Source organism: Manis pentadactyla, chromosome X (assembly GCF_030020395.1).
Source record: "Manis pentadactyla isolate mManPen7 chromosome X, mManPen7.hap1, whole genome shotgun sequence".
NCBI lineage: Eukaryota > Metazoa > Chordata > Mammalia > Pholidota > Manidae > Manis > Manis pentadactyla.
In genome coordinates this window covers 14930707-14943378 of record NC_080038.1, presented here as the reverse complement: position 1 = coordinate 14943378, position 12672 = coordinate 14930707, and the positions used below count along the sequence as shown (strand labels likewise).

Genomic DNA, 12672 nt, shown 5'->3' with positions numbered 1-12672 from the left:
ATTTAGTGGCATAAAACGATTTGTTAGGAATTCTCACAGCTCTGTGACTTGGGCTTAGTGGGAGGGTCTCTCTTGGGGCCTTCTGTGTGGTTGCTCTGTGGGTTGACTTGAGCTTACTGGGCAGTTCTCATCTGAGGTCTTCCAGGTGACTATGGTCCAGTGTCAGCTGGAGCTGCAGTTACCTAGGACTCCACTGAGCTGGAGGTCCTTCACCTGGCTGGCAGCTGATGCTGGCTGATGGCTGGAGCTCAGCTGGGGCTGTCAACCAGAACAGAATGCCTACGTTTAGCCTCTCGGTGTCACTTAGGCGTCTCACAGCATGGCCGCTGGGTTCTGAGAGGGAGTGTGCCCATGACTGAGTATCTCCCAGGACAGGAAGTGGAAGCTGCCAGGCCAGTTAAGGACTATGCCCTGAATTGGCACAGCATTCCTTCCCTGGTATATTTTATTGGTCAAACCAGTCAGCCCATCCCATATTCAGTGGGATAGAGAAGTAAACTCAAAAAATCATGTGGGATGGGAACAGATATTATTGTGGCCATCTTTGGGAAACACAGTCTGCCAAAGATAATCACTTTCAGAGATACCTCATACCTGAGATCAGTTTTTTATCAGGAATCTGGGTTAATTTTCACTTTATCGTACATTGGAAACAAAACAGATTTTTTTGTCCATATGAGGAAAAAAATTAAGACCAGGTTGTTTACATGGCTAAAAATAAGTACCTCCCACTGAGAATCACAGGCTTGTGGAGCCGGCCTATTCCCTTGGTGGGTGAGGACATGTAGCTGATCATTATCAGGTGCCATTCCCATCAGCTTCTCTGGTAGACGTGTGGCATGCCTATTCCTGCCCACAGATGGGTGTCTACATGGATCAGGCTCCACTTTGACAGTTTAACTGCTGTTTCTGCCACCACCATCATTCTCCAATAGGCTTTTACATTCTTATCTCAAAATTTTCTTGAAGAGGATAATTTAACAGTCTGTCCTTATCCTTGATCTTTCCCATTTTAATTACTATGTGTCTTGCTGTTGTCTTCCTTGTGTCCCTTGTGTTGGGGGATCTGTGGATCTCCATGGCCTGACAGACGATGTCCTTCCCCAGACCGGGGAAGTTTTCAGCAACTACCTCCTCAAAGACACTTTCTATCCCTTTCTCTCTTCTTCTTCTTCTGGTATCCCTATAATGCGAATATTGTTCCGCTTGGATTGGTCACACAGTCCTCTCAATATTCTTTCATTTTTAGAGATCCTTTTTTCTCTCTGTGCCTCAGCTTCTTTGTATTCCTCTTCTCTAGTTTCTATTTCATTTATTGTCTCCTCCACCGTATGCAACCTGCTTTTAATACCCTCCATCATGTTCTTTAATGATTGGATCTCTGACCTGAATTCATTCCTGAGTTCTTGGATGTCTTTCCCTACCTCCATTAGGATGTTGATGATTTTTATTTTGAACTCCCTTTCAGGAAGAGTCACAAGGTCCATATCATTTAAATCTTTCTCGGAGTTGTATTAACAATTTTACTCTGGACAAGGTTCCTTTGGCGTTTCATGTTTGTATATGGGGCCCTCTAGTGTCCAGAAGCTCTATTCTGGAGCTGCTCAGCCCCTGAAGCAATTTTGAGGGTTGCAGGGGAGTGGTACTGGTGCCTGGGGGGAGGAAAGAGCTGTTCCCAGCCTCCTGGCTGCTGTGTCTGTCTCCACTGCCTGAGCCAGTGGGCCGGGCACACAGGTATAAGTTTTTGTCCCAGAGCAGCCAGATATGGATCCCTGCTTTCCACAAGCAGCCGGAATCCCAGTCTCCCCAGGAACTCTGCCTGTATTAACTTTCCAACCCGGTAGTCATGCGAGTCTCATGAAAGCACCATGAAATGTAGGTTTGTGCTCCCAGAGCAGATCTCCGGAGCCAGGTGTTCAGCAGTCCCAGGCCTTCCACTCCCTCCCTGCTCCGTTTCTCTTCCTCCTGCCGGTGAGCTGGGGTGGGGGAGGGGCTCGGGTCCCGCGGAGCCACAGCTCTGGTACGTTACCCCGTTCGCTGAGGTCTGCTCTTTTCTCCAGGTGTGTGCAGTCTGACGCCTCCTCTTTCCTGCTGCTCTCTCAGGATTAGTTGTGCCAATTAAATTTTGTAATTGTATCCAGTTTTAGGAGGAAGCCTCTGTCTCTCCTCTCACGCTGCCATCTTTAATCCCCACTCTGAAGAGGATAATTTAAAATGTTGTTATGCCCCCTCCTCATAGTCACACTTATATGCTCACCTAGTCCATAGCCCTATATTTTTCAGTTTTACCAGAGGATAATTTGAATTTAGACCAATTTTAAAAGCCTTGTTATTTTTTTAATAAAGGTATCATTGATATACAGTCTTATGAAGGTTTCACATGAGCAACATTGTGGTTTCAACCTTCACCCATATTATAAAGACCCCCCCACACACACACACACACCCCATCGCAGTCACTGTCCATCAGTGTAGTAAGATGCTAGGGAACCATTATTTGTCTTCTCTATAAAAACCTTGTTATTTTGAAATCATTTCACTCTAGAGAAAAATTGCAAGACTAGAAAAAGAACTCCTATATACCTTTCATCCTGGTAACTGTTAGCCACATTTGCTTCATCATTCTCATCTCCCCATTCACATTCATTCACTCTCCATAGACACACACCACAAATTTTCCCCAGAACCATTTAAGAATAAGTTGCAGACACCATGACCCTTCATCCGTAAGAATGAAAACATTCCTTTGTATGACCACAGTACAGAAAGTGTGACTTTGCCATGATATTGTTACTTTAAAATTTATACTCTATGCTACTTTTGCCAGTTGTCCCAATGAAATCCTTTATAGCATTTTTGCCCTAGTCCAGGGTCCAACCCAGGCTCCCACATTGGACATACAATCTTATTAATTGTATGTAGTTCTTTAGCCTTTCTTCTTCGTGGCCTTGACATTTTTGAAGAGCACAGGCAAGCTATTTTGAGAACGGTCCCTCAGTCTGGGTTGGCCTGCTGTTCCTTGTGATTAGATTCAGGCTGTATGTTTGGGATCCCACAGAAGGGATGTTGGTTCCTGCTCAGTGCATTGTGTCAGGAGCCTGTGATGTTATTTGATATCAGGTTGTTTCATTGCTGGTGATGGTAACTTTGATCACTGGGCTAACCTGGTTTCCACAGGTTGCCCTGGTATAAAATTGTTCTTCTCCTGTCTGGGAAATGATAAACTGTGACCATAAACAGACTTTTCAGAATGTAGGCTGAGCTGTACTGATGAGGCCACAGACGCCTCCTATCCTGTGGGTGGACTGTGTTTACAGTGCCTGGAGTTGAGTGGCTTTGGGGAAATTAGAACTAGTTTCCAAGATGTGAAGAAAAAAGTACTTTGAGGTTCTGTTCTGGAATAAATTCATGTTCAGAAGCATGACGCCCCTCTCCTGAGAGTTATTCTTGCTGCTCTACTTATAGAGGTGTTTGTTCATATTTCCCACCAGTCATGGAACATCAAAAGGTTATATAATCCTGCCTTGTGCACCAGGAAGGCCTGTCTCTACTACCCCAGCAGAATTTGAGAATCTCCTCTGTTAGATTTTTTTAACAATTGGTGGCATTGAACTTCTTTTTTATTATTATTAAAGTGTCATTTATATACAATCTTATGAAGGTTTCACATGAACACCATTGCGGTTACAACAGTCACCCATTCCCCCCCCCCCCACACCCCATTGCAGTCACTATCTATCAGCATGGTAAGATGCTATAGAGTCACTACTTGTCTTTTCCTTGCTGTATTGCCTTCCCTGTGACCTACCTCTGTTGTGAATGCTAATTATAGTTGGTGGCGTTGAACTTCTAAAAAGTTAAAGCAGAAAAGCTATGAAAAAGCAAGAGGAAGAATCAAGTGACTTGGGTGCTAGTCCTGCTTGTCTGCTTATATCTCTTGTGAAAAGTCATTTAAATGTTTGGGACTTTGGTTTTCTTATTTAAAATGTGGTTGATAGTCATTTCCCACCTACCTCACTGGGTTATTATGGAATCACATAGACCCATATTAAATAGATGAGAAGGAACTTAAAAATAAAATTCTATGAAAGCATGGTGAGTTCCCCTGATTAACTTGTGTTTAATGTCTTTCATCAGCCAAGATACTTATTTCTAGGGCATGGAGGGGGGTCAGGGAAATAGCTTTGCCAGACTTTTTTTGGCTTTCAGGAGTGTGAGCAAGACTGGCTGGAGAGCCCTGGAGCCTGCCAGAACAAGGTCGCTTGGCACAGGAGGCTCAGGTTTATCAGCTCTGCAGGTGCTTGGCAGGGTGCTGAGTCCATGCAGGGAGGTGGCGAGGCAGGATGAGCAGGAAACTGCAGATACAGAGATGAAATAGGGAATTCTGTTGAAATTTGGCCACTCACTGTTAAAAATCTACAGTCTGCCTACATTTCTCTAATTTGAAGGTCATATTTGTATTGCATAGGAGTGTGTGTGTGTGTGTGTGTGTGTGTGTGTGTGTGTGTGTGTGTGTGCGTGCGTGCTAATTTATTCTGTTTACTGGGGAGGGGCTGGCATAAGGAAATGCAAACAGACTTCTTAATATAGTGAGTTTTTCCCAAATAAACCACCCTTACTTCTCAGGTAGAAATTATTTTTGGATGTATGCTCATGGGTAATTGGCCCAGTTTTATTTAGAATAGAACCTCATAGTTTGTGGTGTGAACAGAGCCTATGCGTGATGCTCTGTTGAAGTAAGGCTGCTCAGGGCCCAGCCCACCTGAGGCTGTCAGAGCCTCCCCCATCTGGACTGATCTGGCCTTTTCTCCCTGGAATTGTAATCCTGCCCTGCAGTTCCATTTGTGGGTTCCAGGTATTCTGACTGAGGGTGTAACTTTACCACGCTCCCTTCCCTTCTGCTGGTGAGCCATTTAAGCCAGACCTGGGGGTGCTGGGATTCAGATGCTGGCTTGCTGGCTGCTAAGGCTGGACTGTAGGATGGACTGGGAGGGCAGCCAGTTCAGGGCTCTTACCACTCCCCCCAGTCCAGCCCTGGGGACCCCAGGGTGGGAGCTGTGTCTATAGAAGAGCTCCTCATCCTTCCTGAGCAGAGGCGCCAGCATGATGGAGGCCCCCCGGGGTGGAGCCCACGTCTTCAGGCACTGCTCAGAGAAGCTTAGGGTGTGGGTCACTGCAGGCCCATCCTGGAGAGAACTCGAAGGGACTGAGTTGCCTGCATGCAGCACCTTCCCCAGTCTTACCAGTCAGAGAAATCATGCCTTCCACCTTGGGGAGGAGGATGAGAGCAACGAAGAAGAGCAGATGGCTTTCCGCTGGTCTTTCCAATACCAGAAATTCCATTTAATGAGTCAAGATAGGAATGTTTATAGGAGGAGATGTTTCCATTTGTTCATCTACCATAAAACAGCAGCCTTTCCTATTGCCTCTCTCTCCAAATCCCAAATCCAAGGATAATTCTTTACCATCCCCTGCCTCTACACCTTGTTTGATCAAAGCCACACCTAGCATGTGTGTGATGTTCCATGGAGTAGGTGACAGGTTTTATTCTTCACAGAGCATTTGACCAAGTCTTTCAAGACACCCTCCTGGCTGTTATATCTGCATTGCAGCCCTGAACAACAGTGTGAAAGGAGGGTGTCACCAAGCAAAGATCTCCTGCCATATATTTATATAGGTTATTTGAACCTAAACCCAGGTTTTTACAGCCGATTAGAAAACCATGCTCAGTGCAGCACCATCATTGTAAGGGATCAGAGCTTGTGATTTCCCATAATAGTTCTTCCTGGTTTGGGTTTGTTCTTGTCTGTGAGGATATTTCAGATTTTTTTTTCATATATTTAATCAACACCGATACCTACCAGCTATCGAGTACCTGTTTTGTGCCACGTCTAAAAGATACATCTGGGGGGTCTTAGCGGCCACTAACTCAGGTGTAGCCACCATTGCAGTGTGGGGAGCAGGGCAGAGTTGTCCAAAGTGGATTCAGGGAGACACAGGCACAAACATATATACACACATACCAATTGTGGGTATACACTTGGCAGCAGAGCAGCTGGCGTACAGATGGCATTTGGGAAGCATGGACATGCAGTGTTGGAGGGTACAGTGGAAGGCTGAGCTCTAGATCGCTGGGGGATCCAGATGTGGCTCTCTTCGTCAGCACATAAAGCACTGATGATGTCCTCCCCAGCTAGGGCTCTTAGGAAGCCCATGGATGTGCCTCTGCCTTGGGGCCCCCATGGGATTAGGGCACTGCCCTCCAACCAGAGCAGCTCCACTTTTATCTGCTTTATACAGGTAGCATATGTGTGGGAGTGGACGGCTGCATGTATGTCTTGCCTCAGTGGTTCTCATTTAGGGGTAATCTTACCCTGAGAGAACATTGACAATGTCTGGAGACATTTTTGGTTGTCACAACCTGGGGTTGGGGGGTGGAGATTGCTACTGGCATCTAGCAGGTTAAGGCCAGGGAGGCAGCTAAACCTGCAGTGCACAGGACAGCCCCCCAACAAAGATCGACCCCACCCCAAATGCTAGTAATGGCACAGTTGAGAAACCCTGGTATGTATCCATACATATATAGGGGGCAGGAGGATTCTGTGCGTGACTTACTTGTTAAGAGTCTAGGAACAAAATTAGAAAACTAGGATTTTATAGTACATCTGGAAAGAAACACCTGGTTGCTGAGAGGTCCCTTAGGAATGGCAGGCCAGAGTCCCCTGTGCTCAAGGATGGAGGAGAAGCAGTCTGGGGAGAGGAGGCACCATCCATGCAGACAAGGTGTCATGGGTTCTGTGTGGCTGCAGCCTAACAGGATGATGGCACAGGGTACAGCATACCTGTATGGACCTTCTTCCAACAAACATAAGATAGACCCCTGCATTTTAACACAGCAGTGTTTCCCTGGGTGGAAATAGGCTTGTCCTCACCTTTTACATCTTCCCTGTTGGAGGACAGATTCTTTAAAACCTTAAGAAGCTCCAAAAAGACATCCCCTCTCCCCATCCCTTAGCTGACTTTATTCCTTGGTATTTAAAAAGGAACCAGATATCAATTATACCTCAGTAAAGGAGAATTTTTTAAAAAAAAAAGAATTGAGAAAAGTAAACTCAAAATGGATCAAAGAGCTGAATGTAAGTCATGAAACCATAAAACTCTTAGAAGAAAACATAGGCAAAAATCGCGTGAATATAAACATGAGCAACTTCTTCCTGAACACATCTCCTTGGGCAAGGGAAACAAAAGCAAAAATGAACAAGTGGGACTACATCAAACCAAAAAGCTTCTGTACAGCAAAGGACACCACCAACAGAACAAAAAGGCATCCTGCAGTATAGGAGGATATATTTGTAAACAATTTATCCGATAACAGGTTAACATCCAAAATATATAAAGAACTCATGCACCTCAACACCCAAAAAACAAATAATCCAATTAAAAAATGGGCAGAGGACCTGAACAGACACTTCTCCAAAGAAGAAATTCAGATGGCCAACAGGCACACGAAAAGATGCTCCACACCGCTAATCATCATGGAAATGCAAATTAAAACCACAATGAGATAGCACCTCACACCAGTTAGGATGGCCACTGTCCAAAAGACAAACAACAACAAATGCTGGCAAGGATGTGGAGAAAAGGGAACCCTCCTACGTCCCACCTACTGCTGGTGGGAATGTGAATTGGTTCAACCATTGTAGAAAGCCATATGGAGGTTCCTCAAAAAACTAAAAATAGAAGTACCATCTGACCCAGTAATTCCACTCCTAGGAATTTACCCGAAGACAACAAGATCCCTGATTTGAAGACATATGCACCCCTATGTTTATTGCAGCACAATTTACAATAGCCAAGATATGGAAGCTACCTAAGTGTCCATCAATAAATGAATGGAAAAAGAAGAGGTGGTACATATATACAATGGGATATTATTCAGCCATAAAAGGAAAAGAAATCCTACCATTTGCAACAGCATGGATGGAGCTAAAGGGGATTATGCTCAGTGAAATAAGCCAGGTGGAGAAAGACAAGTACCAAATGATTTCACTCATTTGTGGAGTACAAAAACAAAGCAAAGCAGAAGGAACAGAACAGCAGTAAACTCATAGACACTGAGAAGGGACTAGTGGTTACCAAAGGGGAGGGGTGGGGAGGGAGAAGGGGATTAAGGGGCACAATAATTCACAATCACAGTACAGGTTGGTCACAGGAACGGTAGTATAGCACAGAGAATATAGTTAATGATCCTGTAACATCTTACTATGCTGATAGACAGTGATTGGAGTGGACAGGCTGAGGACTTGATAATACGGGTAAATGTCAAACCACTGTGTTGTGTATTTGAAGCCATCATAAGATTGTATATCAATTATACTTCAATTTAAAAACATTTTTAAAAAACTGAGAATCTTGAAGACATAATGCTGAATAAAACAAGCCAGCACAAAAGGGCAAATCCTGTATGATTGCATTTCTGTGAGGTACCTGGAATAGTCAAATTCCTAGAGACAGAAAGCAGAAGGTTGGTTGCTAGGGGCTGGGGACAGGCAGGAATAGGGGGTTAGTGTTGCATGGGGACAGAGTTCTGGAGCTGGATGTTGATGGTTGCAGCACAACGTGAGTGTACTTAATGCCACTGAATTGTATGCTTAAAAATTGTTAAGATTGTAAATTTTATGTTGACATGAAACAAGAAGGAGCCAGCTTGTCCACTGACATATGCTGAAGCCAGATCTAACCCTGCTATTCATCTAATGAGAAGAAGTGGGGAAATAATTATCACTCCATCCTTAGGTTGTCACCATACTTAAATGAAATTAGGACATGGTGTCACCAAATGGGCTTCCTAAAATATTGTCCCTTCCACCAGGGACATCTTCTAGGTACCATATGTTCCTATTAGGGTGATAGTACTTCTGGAACTTCTGAGTGTGTACCTAAGCCTAACATTTATTCCTCTTGAAGGATGAAATTGCTCAACTTTTTGGAACCAGGCATCTTAGGAATAGAGGGTTCTGTGTTCAGGCCCAGTAATCATCTTCTGGCACATTTTTGCTTCTCCAGGACACCTTCAAAAGCATATCCACAGTCTCCAAAGAATATGAAGCCACCATACCCAGGGTCTCCCGTGAAGTACCGCTTTCCCACCGTTCCCAGCCAGGAAACACCCAAGAGGAAGGCAGAGAAAGAGAAGAGCAACAAGGAAAGGGAAGGTGCCCTGGCTCAGCAGGTGGCTGGCTCACACGGAGGGGAAGTCCCAGAGAAGCATGTGGTGGACAAGCATGTCACTGAGAAGCACGCAGCCACCGGAGGGAAGGCCGAGAGCAGTGGAGGTAGGTCCTCCTTGCTAATGACAGTGCCCCAGGCCTTGGCTTTTCTGAGCTGCTTCTCCCTCTGACCCAATCTGCATGGTGTCTCATGTTTATTAGGGCAGAGGGGGGATTTTTCCCTGGGACAACTTCATGCCCCCATGCTGCTTTCTCAGGCTTGCACATTGTCCTTGAGACCTGCCCCTCTGTCTCTTTAGAGTTCCCTGGAGGAGGAGATGTCCGGGCTGATGCTGCTCATGGCTTTGCTCATGTGCTGCGCCCAGCTAGCCTTAGCACTTCCCACAGAAGGGGTCTTCCAGTAGTCCTGTAAGCTTTTGTGATGGATGCAGTGAGTTCACCCAGATGGGCACAGTGGTGGTGGCTGCTGTGGGACGTGATGGCAGCCTTGTCCCTCTTCCTCACCTCCCATTCCCCTCCACTGTGAAATTCAGTCAGGGTCGCATCCGGCCCATTGCAGCCTCCCTGCTCTATGGCTAACTGTGCCAATACTGGCAGCATTTCCCATCACCCACTGGGTCGGACGTTTCATTGCCAGGTGGCAGCTGCCGTGTGAGGGCAATCAGTGTTTCGTTTGCTGTGACCTCTTCCTCTGATGCACCCTCAGGGAAGCCTGCAGCAGGCACCACCGATGCAGAAGAGGCTGTGAAGATCCTGGCTGAAAAGAGACGACAGGCCCGGCTGCAGAAGGAGCAGGAGGAGCAGGAACGGCTGCAGAAGGAAGCACAAAATAGGTATGTGGGTGCTCAGAGTTGCATCACCATCTTGTATAAAAGGCTGCGGTGGGAAGAGCTGCTCACTTTCCTTCTGGAGTTTCAGTGTGATACACGCTCAGCAGCAGGAGAAGTCTGCACAGCAGGTGTGCAGGGGACTGTGTCTTCCACTGGGTGTGATTAACAATGAGGGAACTTGGCTCTTTTCAGATAGTCTGGAAGCTCCTCACTTCTGAATCTAAATGTGACGGACAGCTGCCCATTCTCCTCTCAGACTCTAGGACCAGTCAGGTCTTGGAGAGCTATCAGGGGGAGTCTGAGCTTTGTTTAGAGAATGAGGTTCTCTGTGAAAAAAAACAGGAGGTCCCAGATGTAGAGGTCTTGTTTCTGCTTTCCAAATCATCTTTTTGCCCTGAATCACCCTAAGTCTCACCCCCCGATGAGACAAGGGAAGGTCGCACAGAGGCCCCTAGGTGCGCTGGAAGCTGACCTCATGCTCCCTGAGCAATGAGGTATAGGGACGCCTGTCCTGGAGCACAACAGAAGACCTTATGGCAGCAGTCCCTGAAGTTTTGGAGGGTGTAGAACCATCCAGGGAATGCAGTGAAAACACATAGGCCCAGGCCATGTCCTGCTTCAATAGCTTGCCAAAGTTTGAGAAGTGCTGTGTTATTTCTACTGGGGCACTCTGTCCATAGACAGTTCTGCCTTTTCTGATCTTTTTATTCAAAGAGGAATGCATGTTAAAGGACAAGATAGATTTTATCATTAAATTGATAAGGAAGCTTTCAGAGTAGTCAGAGTGCAATCCAATACTGTTAAGAGAATTAACATGACAGGAAGCAAGCCAGCTGCAGCACTTCAAGAGCAATGCATTATAGAATGTTCTTAATCCTGAAGTGACCCTGGCAAGTCTTTGTGGCCTTGGATTACAAGTTGGCTGATTTGTTTTTTCAAAAAGGGGTAGTTGGCAAGGGTAGGTCTGGCTGGCCCCTTCTTCAAATGCTGGACTTCTCTGACAGTTTTCCCACCTCCAGCCGTTTGCTCAACAGTGACAGATCTTTTTTTTTTTTTTGGTATCACTAATATACACTACATGAGCAACATTGTGGTTACTAGATACCCCCATTATCAAGTTCCCCCCACAAACCCCATTACAGTCACTGTCCATCAGCATAGTAAGATGCTATAGAATCACTACTTGTCTTCTGTGTTGTACAGCCCTCCCCGTGCCCCCCCTACATTATGTCTGCTAATCGTAATGCCCCTTTTCCCCCTTACCCTCCCTTCCCACCCACCCTCCCCAGTCCCTTTCCCTTTGGTACCTGTTAGTCCATTCTTGGGTTCTGTGATTCTGCTGCTGTTTTGTTCCTTCAGTTTTTGCTTTGTTCTTATACTCCACAGGTGAGTGAAATCATTTGGTACTTGTCTTTCTCTGCCTGGCTTAAACAGTGACAGATCTTTTTGTTGAGTGTTGTGTCTGGGCTGGGCTGGGTGGGCCATACGATGTGGGCTATACAGATGACGATGAATCTCAGGACCTCAAATGATAGGCCTTGGTAATTGCAGGCCCCGAGCTGGTAAGTAACATGACTGTGGCTATGTGCTTAGGCAGGTGAAGTTCTTTACCTCCCAGTGAACACCCCCTCTCCCATTTCTGCACAGCCCAGCTCCTGAAAGAAGTGACTGTACTGCCTATCTTTATTTCCTCAATTCACATTCAGTCTTCAGATCTCACACTTAGGTCCCTCCTGAATGCCGGACTCCTAGTCCCTTTCTTCCTTGACTTTGACCTTGTCAAACTTGCCCTTGCTTCTTTGGCCTCTGCTGCTCACTCTCCTCTGTCCACCCCCTTCCCTCTACATGTTGCCTGGGCTCCTAGCCCTCAGTCCTTGGGCAGCGTCACCTGACAAGTGCTCCCCAAATGGCAGTGCTCCCCCCTGCTGTGCTGCACTCCCACCATGCTGCCACTTCCTCTGGCGTCAGAACATTTAAGCTCTTATTTCATGCAACAGTTGTGCATTGACCATTTGGTGTGGTAAGCCAACTCTGCTCTGCTCTCCCTTTTTGCCCTCATCTGCCCTTTGCCTTGTTTTGCCATCTGATTCTGAAACTAATTTCATCTTGCTTTGTAAACCTTTAATACTTTCTGGTACAAGGGAGGTATTAAATAATGTGTATGGGTGACTCCTGAATCAGAGCCAATGGCCTGGCCTCTCACTGGTGGCTGTGCTGTCTAGTACCATAGCCTCTAGTCCCATGTGGTTACTGAAATATAAGTTCACTAAAATTATGTTCCTCTGCTGTACTAGCCACATTTCAAGTACTCAGTAGCTACATGGCTCAGAGCTACCATACTGGGCAGCACAAATCTCTAGAACATTTCCCTCATCACAGAAAGTTCTTTTGGGTAGCCCTGGCCTAGAACTTAGAAGCTGTATTCCCAACTGCTTTATGTTTTCATTTGAGTGTGTCCCCAGTGCATCTCAAATTGAGCATTTCTGAAGGAGGCTTATTTTCTTCCCACATACCCTTTTCCTCTCACAAGCTCGGTACCCCCATCTCTCCAAGCACCCGAATCAGAAGTCTCAGAGCCAACTCATTAGTCTCCGTCAGTTGTCAGGTCTGTC

The 12672-nt window shown here is 46.0% G+C and overlaps 1 protein-coding gene across 7 annotated transcripts in view; it reads left to right on the top strand.

Annotated features, from left to right (window-relative positions):
* Nucleotides 1-12672, top strand: part of MAP7D2 (MAP7 domain containing 2) — a 139902-nt gene that overhangs the window by 112278 nt on the left and 14952 nt on the right. For all 7 annotated transcript variants that reach the window (XR_005030380.2, XM_036912845.2, XM_036912841.2 and 4 more), the window contains 2 exons: nt 9067-9335; nt 9937-10063. Coding sequence is in view for 6 of the 7 variants with exons in the window: in XM_036912845.2 (XP_036768740.2) it covers nt 9067-9335; nt 9937-10063 (396 nt within the window). In the remaining variant the exon portion in view is untranslated. The remainder of the gene's footprint in view (nt 1-9066; nt 9336-9936; nt 10064-12672) is intronic.